The sequence below is a fragment of the Leptosomus discolor genome, chromosome 10 (assembly GCF_034619465.1).
Source record: "Leptosomus discolor isolate bLepDis1 chromosome 10, bLepDis1.hap2, whole genome shotgun sequence".
NCBI classification, from domain to species: Eukaryota; Metazoa; Chordata; class Aves; order Leptosomiformes; family Leptosomidae; genus Leptosomus; species Leptosomus discolor.
Window position 1 is genome coordinate 21,552,244 of NC_141400.1, and position 12,218 is coordinate 21,564,461.

Consider the following 12,218-nt stretch of genomic DNA (forward strand, 5'->3'; position numbering starts at 1 on the left):
TCAGGTGCTGCTCCCCAGTTTGTAACCTGTAGTTCTGTGGTGGAAAGGACTCTTCCAAACAGTGACTGATGTGGGAGGGATGGACACAACCAAGATTAGTTAGTGTGTTCAATAAAATGTTGAGTCATATGCGGTTCCCTATCTCCTATAAATTCCTTCCCTTCACCTTCCCCCCAGCAAAATGTCTTCTTTGGCTGAAAACCGGGTGAGAGATTTACTGGCGATGTCCAGTGTTGCAGCATCAGTGCGTGGAGCTGTGACTTGGCAGTGTGGACTTTGCTAAAGCCACTGGAGAATGCTCCTGTGACTGTGTTTCACCTGCCTAAATTTGCTGGCAAATCACCTCTGATTATCCCTTGGTTTGCTCGCTTAGGTCTGCGTTGTGCAGAAGAATGACACCAAGAAGATGTATGCCATGAAATACATGAATAAACAAAAGTGTGTGGAGCGTAATGAAGTGAGGAATGTTTTCAAGGAGCTGCAGATTATGCAGGGCCTGGAGCACCCCTTCTTGGTTAATTTATGGTAAGGTATTGCGCCTTTGCTTACTGTTCCAGTTGGCGTTGTCAGAGACATCTTTGAGACCAGACTTGCCCACTTTGCTGCTGCCAGCCCGTTTCAGGAGCGGCCGGCATGTTGCCATTCGCAGCGTGGCGGGCGTCGTGCTGCCTGCCGAGCCGGCATGGGTCTCTCACCGGTGGCGGGGGGGGGCTGCCCCCAGTGCAGTCTGCAGGGCAAGTGGCCACGAGTGCCAGGAGTTGCTCTGGAGAACACGTGTGAGCGCAGCCGGGACTGGTCCCGTGGTGCTTCGCTGGAGGTGGGGCTCCTTGTCTGTTCCACTGACGGGGGCTCTGGGTTCGGGGGAATCTTGTTTACCTGAGCACAAAGTTGTCTCCCTTGTCCCCCCAGACAAGCACAAGAGAGTTTGTTCCTGAGTTCCTTTGTCATTTCTCCCTAGGCAGGTACTGCTCGTTGCCATAACCCAGTTTTATTTAATAGTGCACTTTTGCAGCAAACAGCACTCCCAGGACCACACAGTAACAGCACAGGATCGACAGCCAAGCTGTGCTCTGTTCGCAGGGTTTCCTTTGGCAGTTCTTTCTCCTCATCACCACCTGAGTCTGATTCTGTGGTTTATTTTGTACTTTAAACAGCCTCCCCTAATACCTTATTGATGTGTGACTGAATTGATGCTAATCAGCAAAGGTAAAAGCAATTTATCATTGAATTTACTGACAGAAAAATAATATGATTCAAATTTTATTGCAGAAACCCATATATCTATTGGGGAAATGTGTACACAAAATAATCTCTTTCCTTTAAGAGTACATGATAAATGCAACCTACTTGCTCTGGTTATAGTCCCTTTTCAACCGTTAGCAATGGGATTGACCAGCTGAGTCATAAAAGACACGTTAACTCTCCCCCCTTCGTTTGATTCAGCATGTTTTCCTGAAGTGGGGCAGTAGAAAGGTATTTTAAATAAGGCTCTATTACTGTTGGAGTCTGACAGGTTAATTTTATTAGGACACCAGTAACATTTCAAGTGGTGTGGTCTGATACACTCCACGATTCAGCGGCCAATATCCTGCAGTTACAGGATTACTCTGGGGTGGTGGGTGGTTACGTTTATTGGATCTGTTTTAGAAAGAGGTAGAACTTACCAATGCGAAACGCAAAAAAATGAGTCTACTGAAGATCACAAATCTTTGAATAACTTTTTGTTCCTTTTTGAAATTTCCTGTAACTTGAGTGCTGTTGGATGAACTCTCATGGTTTTGGTGGTATTGCCATTCAGCATTGTCCTAACTACGGGCTGAACGAGAACCCTGCATCTAGACCTCCCAGAGCTTTGGACAGGTCTCCAAACTTTGCTTTCTCCTTGAACAGGTAGTTCCAGGCAAAACTCACTCAGCAGCTGAGAACTAAACTGCGTATGAGTATGTATAGACCTGTGCAGAGCAGGTTCTGTTCTCCCCATGTCACCCCTGACTTCGGGCATAGCCTTTAGCTTTCCTGCTCTCTGAGTGATACACAGACTCCAGGCTTCATGTGCAGTGACGTTGTGCTGCTCATCACATCAAGGAGCTGGTGTATTGGTTAGAAAAAAATCCGTGAGAAAAAAGCTCGTAGCTGATTGCTGGGCCATCTCAAAGGGACACTTGGTAAACAGTTGCATCAGATGAGGCCACTTAAAAGAGGAACAGCAGGTAGCAGCTGCATCCCCTGTTGTGTTCAGCAAATGGGTTTATTAACAGGCTGCTGCCAGGAGACCCCGAGCCCAGTTAGGAGTGCCTCCAGCGCGCAGCGTACTGGCTGTGAGCCTGGGCAGGGCTGTGCGTGCTGGTTTAGGGCTCCTCTCTACATTGCTCCCATGGTCAGTTCCCTGGGGCGCTCGGAGAAGGCAAAATGTCAACCTTGATGAGCTGGTGTGTGCTGCAGCTGCCTGGCGATTCGGGAAAGCAGCGATAAACAAGCGTTCGTATGAGATCCTCCACAAAATGACAGGGCACCTTCTGGTCTGTGCTGTCAGTCCCTGCCACTCGTATCCATGGTGGACACGCCTGGGAGCCGTGCCTGCCTGCCGGGCTCGTGCCCATCTCCCTTCACAGCCCTTGGGGGAGGAAATGAGCAGCAAGCTGCGCTGGAGTGACGGGTTTGGGGAGGTTTGGGTGTGGCCTTGATTTTGAAGCGGCTGATGGTAACAAGTTCAATGTAAAAACATTGGGTTACCGCTCTTCTTGCGGGCTCGCTGGTAGTTGCTCGTACAAGCTGCTCTGACTCTGTTATGGATCTGAAGCTAAATTACTGTCATTCAAGTATGACAATAGGAGTTTAGTCACAGTGGGAAATGGAGCATGGAAAGGTCTGAAATTATTATTTCCCAAGTGAAAAAGTTCCAAGAAATGATGAGTATTTCCAGAGGTGCCATATGTTCCTTTACAACCTGTCTTTTTTCAGTATTGTCATCCTTGCACCACGCTCATGCTGTTTCAGGTACTCGTTCCAGGATGAAGAAGATATGTTTATGGTTGTAGACCTGCTGCTGGGAGGGGACCTGCGTTACCATCTCCAACAAAAAGTGCGGTTCAAAGAAGGCACCGTGAAACTCTTCATCTGTGAGCTGGTGCTGGCCCTTGACTATCTCCAGAGCAGGCACATCATCCACAGGTCAGCTGGGGGCCTCATGGGTGGACTGGTGCTCGTAGACTGTAGCAGGGGTGGACTTGTTCTTTTTTGACAGGAAAGGACAAATAGAAGTGTGAGAGCTGAACAAAATGTTCTCCCACATATGTTTGCTTTTATGTAAAGCACTAGGCTTCCCAGAGAAAAGTATTTCATGTACAGCAGGGAGCATCTTACTTCTCCCTCCGGAAAAACTATGATGTAGCATATTTGATTTGTTTTCTGATCCTGCAGAAAGCTGTCTCTAATAGGTTTAATTAGACATAGCTCATTAATATCCATCCTGGTCCAGGGAAGGTAGGTGTCAGCATTCAGAATTCCCCTGCTGTCACACTCTAAGGTGTCTCCCTTTTGCTTGCCCCTCTGTACTGCACTGAAAGACAAGGGATGGGCCCAAACACAGCTTTCTCTGTATGAGGTTAAATCCCTTTCTAGAAGTGGTGAGAGTTTATTTTGGGCCACCAAGATTTTTCATGGCCAGGGAAAAAAAAATATTTGAGCTCTTCCCATACATTCAAAGACCTGCAAAACAGGAGAGGAGGTAGAGCTTTTCCCTGGTTGGAGAGGCAGGGTTTAGCTCCGGACAGACAGACGTGCGGCTCTTCCCTGCTGGTGTGCTGGCAATGTGAGCCTTGGGGCTCCAAGGATTTTGTCTTAGTAGCAGCTAACAGGGGGTATGAACAGAGAGGGACTAGGAGAGGGTTAAGAGAGGCGGGGAGAAGATTATCTCATTTATAAATATCACTCCAGAAGAGTATTCTTGTGAGGTGTGAAAATAAAGCATGGTGCAAAATTAAAAATCGAAATGTTCCTGGTTGCTAGTAGGAGAAGGAGCACGCTGTTGAAGGGCTGATGAAGATTAACGCTTGTTCACGCCCGTAGCGTATGGCTGCCATTTCTGAGAGGTGAGAGCAGACGGGCTGTGCTTGGCGTGCCCGTGGCACACCCTCCGCAGCTGTGGGGAGCCCCGGCGTGCCAGGGAGGTTTTGCTCTGCTGCTGCTGGAGTAGCTCCGACTTGGGGACAGCTCCCACTTTCTCAGGAGTCTCGTCTTGTTTTGTTTTATCCCTGCATAGATTTCTACGCTGGTGCGCCCGGTCTGGGCAGGCAGGCGGTCCCAGCTGCCTGCTCCGCTCCGGCGGGCACCGCCGTGGTCTGGGACACGAAGCCGGCGCGCGGTGGCGGGGGCGTTGTGCTGGCCCTCTCCGCCTGGCACCTGCCACCAGCACTGAATAATGGATGAGCATGAATTAAACATGGAGAAGCGCGGAGTCGGCTGTCTCTGTCCTGGGCAGCGAGGGGTAAATCCTCACGCTGCTGGCTTGGCCTGAGCGAACTGAGAGGGGCACAGGCGCAAGGGAAGCACGGGGGGGAAACACTGCTGTTAGCAGCGTGTTACCAGTAGTAGCCGTGTTTGTAGGGCTGAGGGGCTGGAGGTTCTTCACGGTTTGGTGCTGTAGGAACGAGCCTGCATGGGAAGGAAGCTGTTTAACGGTGAAAGACATGATGGCTGTGGGAGCACAGGGTGCCGGGGGGCTGAGGTCCCCGTTCTGAGCTGCATCCCTGCAGTTGCGTGGCCACCAGCATCACCGAGGGGTGGGCTGGCGTCCCCTGCAGCCGCGGCTGAGGGTGGGTACGAAGCAGACCGCCGAAGGCCAAAACTCCTGGGATTTCCCAGAGGGTTACTGGTAAACGTAGGTGGGAGAAGCAGAAGTTGCAGTTGCAATGTGTATTTCAAGCAGCTGTACGTGTTTAAGGTGAATGGAATACGACAAAACATGTATGGCAGTCTGTAAAATTTGCAAGTTATTTAATTAACACTGTAGTGCAAGTTGTTTAATTAACACTGTAACCCAATGGGACAGTATTAGATTGATAAAGTGACTCAGCCGAGTCAGTTACGCTGCAACATCCATGACTGGGAACATCAGGAGACAGCAAGCGAGTGCTTATTTTCTCTGAACAGAGCTGTGCAGAGACAGCAAACACAGGGCTGAAATTGTTTCCCACCTACATGTGGAAGAGTGGGAAATATTTGTTGGTTTTTTTCAGGCTAGGAAAGGTATAACCAGTTTATAAAAAACAAATATACAAATAATCAATAAACAAAATTATCCCTGTTCATTGTCTGTATCCTAGGAATGATCTTGCTGTGCTGGTGTAATTCTGTAGACTGCATACCAGAGTAAGCCAGATCAGAAAAGGCCCCAGCAGAAATTAAAAAAATAAAAATAAAAAAAGATTGAAAACTGGATGAGAAACAAAAACCTGTCTTTATGGTTTGTGTCACAACTTTGAAAATATTTTTGTATGGAGGGATTCAAAGAATCCATTTTTTTCAAGATCTTTTTGCTGAAACCTTCCTTAAAGTTTTTGCTTAGATTAGCGTTTTCTCAGAACTGCCAAGTGTTCTTCACCACCTTTCACCATCAGATCCAGGCGTCTGACCATCTGGGCGGTCCAGCTCTACCCGTGGCAGTTCCGCTGCACGTAGGGGGAGGCCAGCCGCTTGCCTGCTGCCACCCTGCGCCCTCTTGGTAATGGCGCTGTGCCTGCGCTCACCTGAGCAACGGGGGTGGCACAAGGACAGTCACTGGAGTTTGTAACCTGCTGGGAGCAGTTTGGGTGAGGAGGTGCCCGCGAGCTGTCGGCTATTCCATGATAATTAGATATATTGTCTTTTCGCGGTTCCAGGTGGCTAGGTGCATTTGAACTTGCCTTGGTGACTGCATTTCTAACGATCAAATCCTGAACCTGCCCGTTTCTTCGCTTCAAACCGCTGGACAGGTGGGAAGCCCGAGGACGGTGCAGGGTTGTGGCAGGTGTGCCTGCCTTGTGCGTGTGACAGTCGCCGTACGGGCACTGAACAGCCAGGTGCCTGGCTCAGGCTGGGAGCCGGTGAATGGGGACTGGTGTAATGAGCTCATTAAAACCAGGTAATGGCCTGTAAAGTCACTCAGGTGGAATCAGCAGGTGTATCAGGTGTACGTTTTCTCCCTTCAGTGAAAGGAAAGCATTTCCCTACAGCATTGCTATTACTATTTTTTTTTTTTTTTTAATTGAGGAGCAAAACCCGAGGGGAACCCATTTGTTTCTAGAACAAAGACATTAAAGTAATCTGATTTTTACTAGGTAAATGGGGAACAGCTCTCAATATGATATTGAGACACGTTAAGAAGGAGAAAAAGATAAGAAGAAGCTGTAATGTTGCAGGCGGACTACCTGAGTGCTGCTGGTCCAAACCACAGCAGCCTTCACAGCCGTAGCCCTGTGCCACCATTTCTGCTTTTGTGGTTTGGTTACTCATTCTCTTAGGCCTGAATCAAACCCTGCAGGAACGTCAGAGCTGAAGAGCCCCAGCAAAGACACCCTCGAGGGCCTGACACCTCTGGAAACGTGTCCCTCCAGAGCCTGGGCTTTCCTTAAGTGCCTGCAGCCATGGTTGGTGTCCCTTGTCTAGCTAATGGCTATCTCCCCTTCTCTGCCTTTTTTCTTAGAGACATCAAGCCTGACAACATTTTACTGGATGAGCATGGTAAGTGCCGGTTACTTTGTGATCGTGCATATGCATAAAAGCAGAGTGTCAAAGCCAGGACATGCAAGTGACAGTTTAGGTGCTTGCTGCTTTTCTCATTTTGAGTTGCTTTCCCTCCCCCAGTCCGTTAGGAACGGGACCGTCCTTTCGTGCTGTGGTTTCTGTCTTTTTTTGCTTTTGGAGCAGCAGCATCTGGTCTTTTCAGGGCACTGGGGACCCTGTGGTGCTGTGGCGTTACTGGGGGTGCCCTAGTGTTTTATCAACACGTCCTTTGACTGACTGACCTGCTGGTGTCCCTAGAAGGCATTGGCAGGGACAAAACATTTTGTGCTGCTTGCCGTCAGTTGCCTGGCAGACCTTGTTTTAAGACCTTCTTGGCCCTTGCTTAAAACTTACTCAAAACGTAATCATTTGAATGGAAACACTCATGTAGTTGCAGGCTCTGTGTGTGTGTGCTCACAAACAGAATGGATTATGGTTGAATAGATAGTCTTCACTCAGCTATTTTCTTCTTCCTTGAGCATTTGACCTTGGGAGGCAGCTCCGAAGAGGATTTGGGGCTGGGTGTGTTATAGATGTTGCTATCATTTTTTTCTTTAGTCCTTTTCTCAGACAAAACTCTAACTGTATTCTTCCATTACTCTCTAGACACACGTTTTTTCTGTCCTGCGAAAGCTCTCGCAGTGAAGAGTTGGCTGATATTTATTAGTTTTTAACTCATTAGAAAAACACTTTGTCATTTCATATTTTTTGAAAACCCATGTAACTGGCTTGTTCTGAGAAATCTTCATTAGCAATGACAGAGAAAAAGCCAGTGCAGGGACAAGGCGTATCTGTATTCATTATCACTTCAGAGGCTGCAATAGAGATGCTGAAGCTCCCGAGGAACCAGCGGTGGCTCTTGTGTGTGACTAGGGTTGCCTGGCAGCACCCGAGCCCAGGCTCTGCCCGTTTTGCATATGACCTCTGATTTCAAAGTGCTGGCTAATTATTTATTTAGGAGCTGTCAGCAAAGCTGCTTCTGCCTCCGAGTGCAGCAGCCTCTCTCCTGCCTCACTCAGTGCTTCTCCTGCTCTTGCCCCGTGCGCAGACCGGTGCAGAGACCTGCCAGTGCTCACCGATGCCAGGGCCAGGCTGCCGGCATTGCCATGGCTGCGGAGCTGCCCGCCCAGCCAGCGTGGTGCAGTGCCGCGTTCGGTCGGTCCTCACTGGCAGACTCTCTCGGTGACCACCATCTTCCAAGAACCTCTGTGCCCCCTGGGACTGGGGTGACACAGCCACCCGAGAGGGAGCTGGGAGCACTAGAGCCGTGGAAATGCAGGCCAGCATTCCCGAAAGAGGGAAAAACAGAGGGGAAAAGCTCTGCTCATCTCTGCAGTTGCAGTCAGCTCAGCAGGACGTAACCTGCAAACTTCAATAATGACACTGCAATTTAGGTAGATTTTTGAGCCTATTCTCTGCTCGCTGTGATGTTTTAACTGTCTGTTGCAGAGTTTTCAGAGTTATCTTCTGTGTATGTACCCTTGACTTCAGTGTCCTTCTGCCTATGACTTGTCATATTTCTTTTCTTGATCCATGGCAGCAAAGGTGTGTCCTCTCATGCATACAGAAAGCTTTGTGCACACACAGTTCAGTTTTTTCTTGTCCTCAGAGCAACTGTTATTGTAGCATATTTGTCTATATTTAGCCTAGTAGATTGTGCTTGTTTTTCAGTATCTCTTTCCCTGTGGATCAGAGCTGCAGCTCCCCATGCTCTCTCCTCTCCCTTCACCAGGCTTTCACAGCTGTGATCACAAAATATATGCTATTTGCTAACATCAGTTTTTTATAATGTTCTTGGTTATAAAGTCCCCTGAGAGTGCTGAAGCACCTGAAGACCTTCAGCAATCAGACTTCAGACTCTTCCTGACTGCTAGCTCTGCCCTTTGGCCTATCTTCCTTTCCAGCTGTGAAGCACCTTTCCGACTGTGACTCCTTCTCCCCTTCAGATTTCCACATCGAAAGGCACCCATGTCTTTACAAACAGCAGCACCCTTTTCGCTGGTGGTAACCACTGATGGGGCTGCAGGAGCCCTTGTGCACATCAGCCCATGTTTGCATAGGAGGATGGTTGGAGGATGGTTCAAGTGTTTGGTGCCTCTTATGATGCCACATGTTGAAACATGTTGTCCTGCTGATGACTGTCATGAACTTGGCACACACCTCATGCGTTTGCCTCTGTCACCCTGTTTGGTGATGTTCTGTATTACCATATCAATTTCAGCTAAGGAATTAAAGTGAGCCATAAATAAAGTGAAATGTCAGGCAAGCGTCTTTCTGTACAATCAATAAAGCAGTTTTTACCATCAGAGATTGGGATCAGGTCCCACAATGAAAAAATCCTCAGCAGCTGGCCACCTTCAACAGTCATTCCAAGCACAAAGTGATTTCCTCCTTTAATGATATGTCCGTCAATTTGGCATAAAGAATGTAACACATGGCAGTTTCCAGGAATTGAGACTAATTCATCAGGAGTTTTTGGCCAGGTCATTTGTCTAATAAAATTCAATAAAAGCTCAGTTTTATCTGCAGTAACGCTGAGAGGTTTCTTGCGAGAGGTCTGTAATGGCTTTGCTCAGTATTATTTCTCGTACCACTGCTGAAAGGTTCTCGAGGGCAGTGCTGAAATGCGGGCACTGCACGTATAGCCCATTTGCTGTCTTGTCGCAGATGAGAAAGTTACAGCACAGTCTGTCCAAGAGCCTCCATGCTGCACAGCTCCTCGTGTCTCTAGTTCCATATTCTTTAAAACGTTATCTTGGTCGAATCTGCAGAAGCCTTTTATTTTTTGCACAAAAGATGCTCTAGAAAGGTGAAGGAATTATGTAGCAATGGAGGGGCTGAATGTAGTAAGAAAATTATTTGCCTTAATGCAGAACCAAAGGCTTGATCTCAAAGTGACAATTTCAGGCAGACAGGATGAGCTTGGGGAAGGAGATGGTGCCCAGAGCACAGCTCTGGCTGTGCCTCTTCAAAACTGGCCGCAATGATGAAAACACGAGCCTCAAAGTTTGACCCTAAAGCCCAGCAGCAACACCCAGCAAGTCCCTCAGTTACCAGTAGCTGCCATCCCTGGTGTCCCAGTCCGCCCCATGCAGACAAATGCTGCTGTGGCTGTTCAGCCTCGTACCGCCCGCAGCATCCTTCCTCAGCCTCATCGCCTTGATTTGGTAATTTCCCAAGTGGGCTAGTTTATAAAACTTGTGATTTATTTGAAGTGAATCATTTAAAAGATGCATCCAGAGAAAGGCGCGTTTGTGCTTGGAATATCAAATTCTTAATAAGTCTTTATGATCCATATTTATGAAGACAGCTCCCCGTAAAGTGGAATGAGAGCTAGAGATGAAAGAAGCAGCAACGCAAGGACATAGGGGACGCATCCAGACCAGGCAGTTGTATGTCATCCTTTCTCTCAAGTGCTCCCCAGGGATTTGACGCCCGTCTTCAGTGGGCAGGCTGGAGAAGAGGGGGCCCGGCTGGTTTGTAATGTGGTGTGAGCAGCAAGGAGGGACGTGTGCTTCTGACGGATCGGTTGGGTACCGTGTGAGGCGGGCTCTGACACCTCGCTTATGCTCTCCCAGCAGTGCCACGGCTCACCGGGGGGACCTCAAGTTTTCCTTTCTGCCTTTGGACTCAATTCTGACGAGCACCATGGATTTGGTGAGGAGCTCTGTGCCAGGGGGCTGGCAGCCCAGAGCCCCCAGGGGCTGAGCGGGGCTGTCCTGCGAGCAGACCTGCCCCCCTGCCCGAAGCGCTCTGACGGAGGACCACGGGATCGCTGAGAGGCTGGACGGTAACTTCGTGGGGACGGCTGAGGGATTTGTTCATCCTCAGCAGGTGCTGGCACGGAGGTGGAAGTTAAGTGGTTCTGGCGAGATCCCAGGGCCGTCTGGATGCGCGTCACATCTGCCTGGTGTGTGCCTAGCATGGTGTCGGCAGGCGCAGGGACCAGTGCTCGGCTCGAGGCGGGAACAGCGCCTAGTGAAGGAGGAGGTGGTCCATGTCCCTGGGAACATACAGCCCAAAAGCTGAGCGTGCCCGGGTTTGCGTGAAGCGTGACGGGCCGCGTGCTTCCGCCGGTTCTGCTGGGGATCTGCTCCGCTCCTGGCCTGCCTCAAGTGGGGCTGTCCCGTGCAGCCATCCTGCCGCGCCGCGGGACAGGCAGCGTGGGTGCGCGTGTTGCAGGGTGCGCTTTGCACACTGGCCATGGCTGGTGGTGCTTTGTACGCTGCATGTGTCGTTGAAGAGACACAGGCAGGAACATGGACGTGACAGCGTTGTAGATGAAATCGCAAATTCTACTTTTATTCCCCAAATTGTCCCAGCTAGATCAGATATCTGCAGCGGGCAAACTTGTGTCACTGTTCTCATGTAACAGATATATGGGCACAATCATAAGGATTTACTTCAATGTTTCACAGCATCCAGACAAGACAAGAGGAGTTCAGTACCAAAGCATCAACTTTTAGGCATGTAAAGGTGATCTTGTTCTACTTTAGCTCATGAACTGAAGCAGCAGTGAGTTTCTGGCTGTTGAAGCTAAGGACTGAGGGAAGTATTGTCATCGTACCTCCATCAGCAGAAGGCCACTTTGATTTGATCTCTGTGGTTAGAGGAAACAACAGCAATTCAGCCACCCTCTGTTGTTGCAGAGGAGGGTGATGAGTCTGCAAAACACAACATAGAAAACATCTGATGCTTTTGATAATAAGCCCAGCTCTGCCAGCGACGAGCAAGTTCAGTGCCTTAGGAGAAGATGCATGAGGTCAGGAAGAAGAAGAGTGTGCCTGCATTTAATCAGAGGAATTAGGCTGAACTAACCCCCAAGTTGCAAAGAAATTCACTTCAGTGAAGCCAGGCTTTATCACCTGTACTGCTGTACACGATTGGTCTGCTCACTGATAAAAGTTCCGTGAATAAGGAAGAAAAAATTAAGTGCTTGCAAAAAAAAAAAAAAAAAGGGGGCAGGTAAAAGAGCAAACGGGAGCTAGGTGGAAGCATTTCCTTTCTCATCCCTGCAAATCATATCCACCTCTTATTTCTGTTTCAGTTTGCAGGCAGCAGTCATGCTTATCGTAGCAGCGATAGCAGAAACCATCCCTACCCCCAAGGGGGTTTTCGTCATGTTTTAATTTCTTGTGCAAGGCGCTTTTTCTTGCTGCCAAAGGTATTTTGTCCATTCTAGAGACATCCTCTAAAGAGAAAAATGGAGAGAATGCTCAGTACCTGGGAGCACCAAAGAGCCAGTAGCTAGAAAGCAAAAAATATCAAGGATTTTTTTTTTTTTCCAAAAACATAGTGGAATTAGTTCTGTGAGAAAAGTTCAGTTCTCTTTCCCCCCCAAGTTTAGGAAGACTCAAAATAATTATCATTAAATGACTTATTGGAGAACTCAATTTTTTTCTCCCCACAGTGTAAATGAGGGGATATTTGATGTAACAAGATGTAGCTGTAAGCAG

The 12,218-nt window shown here is 48.6% G+C and overlaps 1 protein-coding gene across 1 annotated transcript in view; it reads left to right on the forward strand.

Annotated features, from left to right (window-relative positions):
* STK32A (serine/threonine kinase 32A) overlaps nucleotides 1–12,218 on the forward strand; it is a 31,321-nt gene that overhangs the window by 8,662 nt on the left and 10,441 nt on the right. Inside the window, exons 3-5 of the mRNA XM_009954238.2 lie at nucleotides 374–525; nucleotides 2,998–3,171; nucleotides 6,683–6,720. Of these exons, the coding sequence (XP_009952540.1) occupies nucleotides 374–525; nucleotides 2,998–3,171; nucleotides 6,683–6,720 (364 nt within the window). The remainder of the gene's footprint in view (nucleotides 1–373; nucleotides 526–2,997; nucleotides 3,172–6,682; nucleotides 6,721–12,218) is intronic.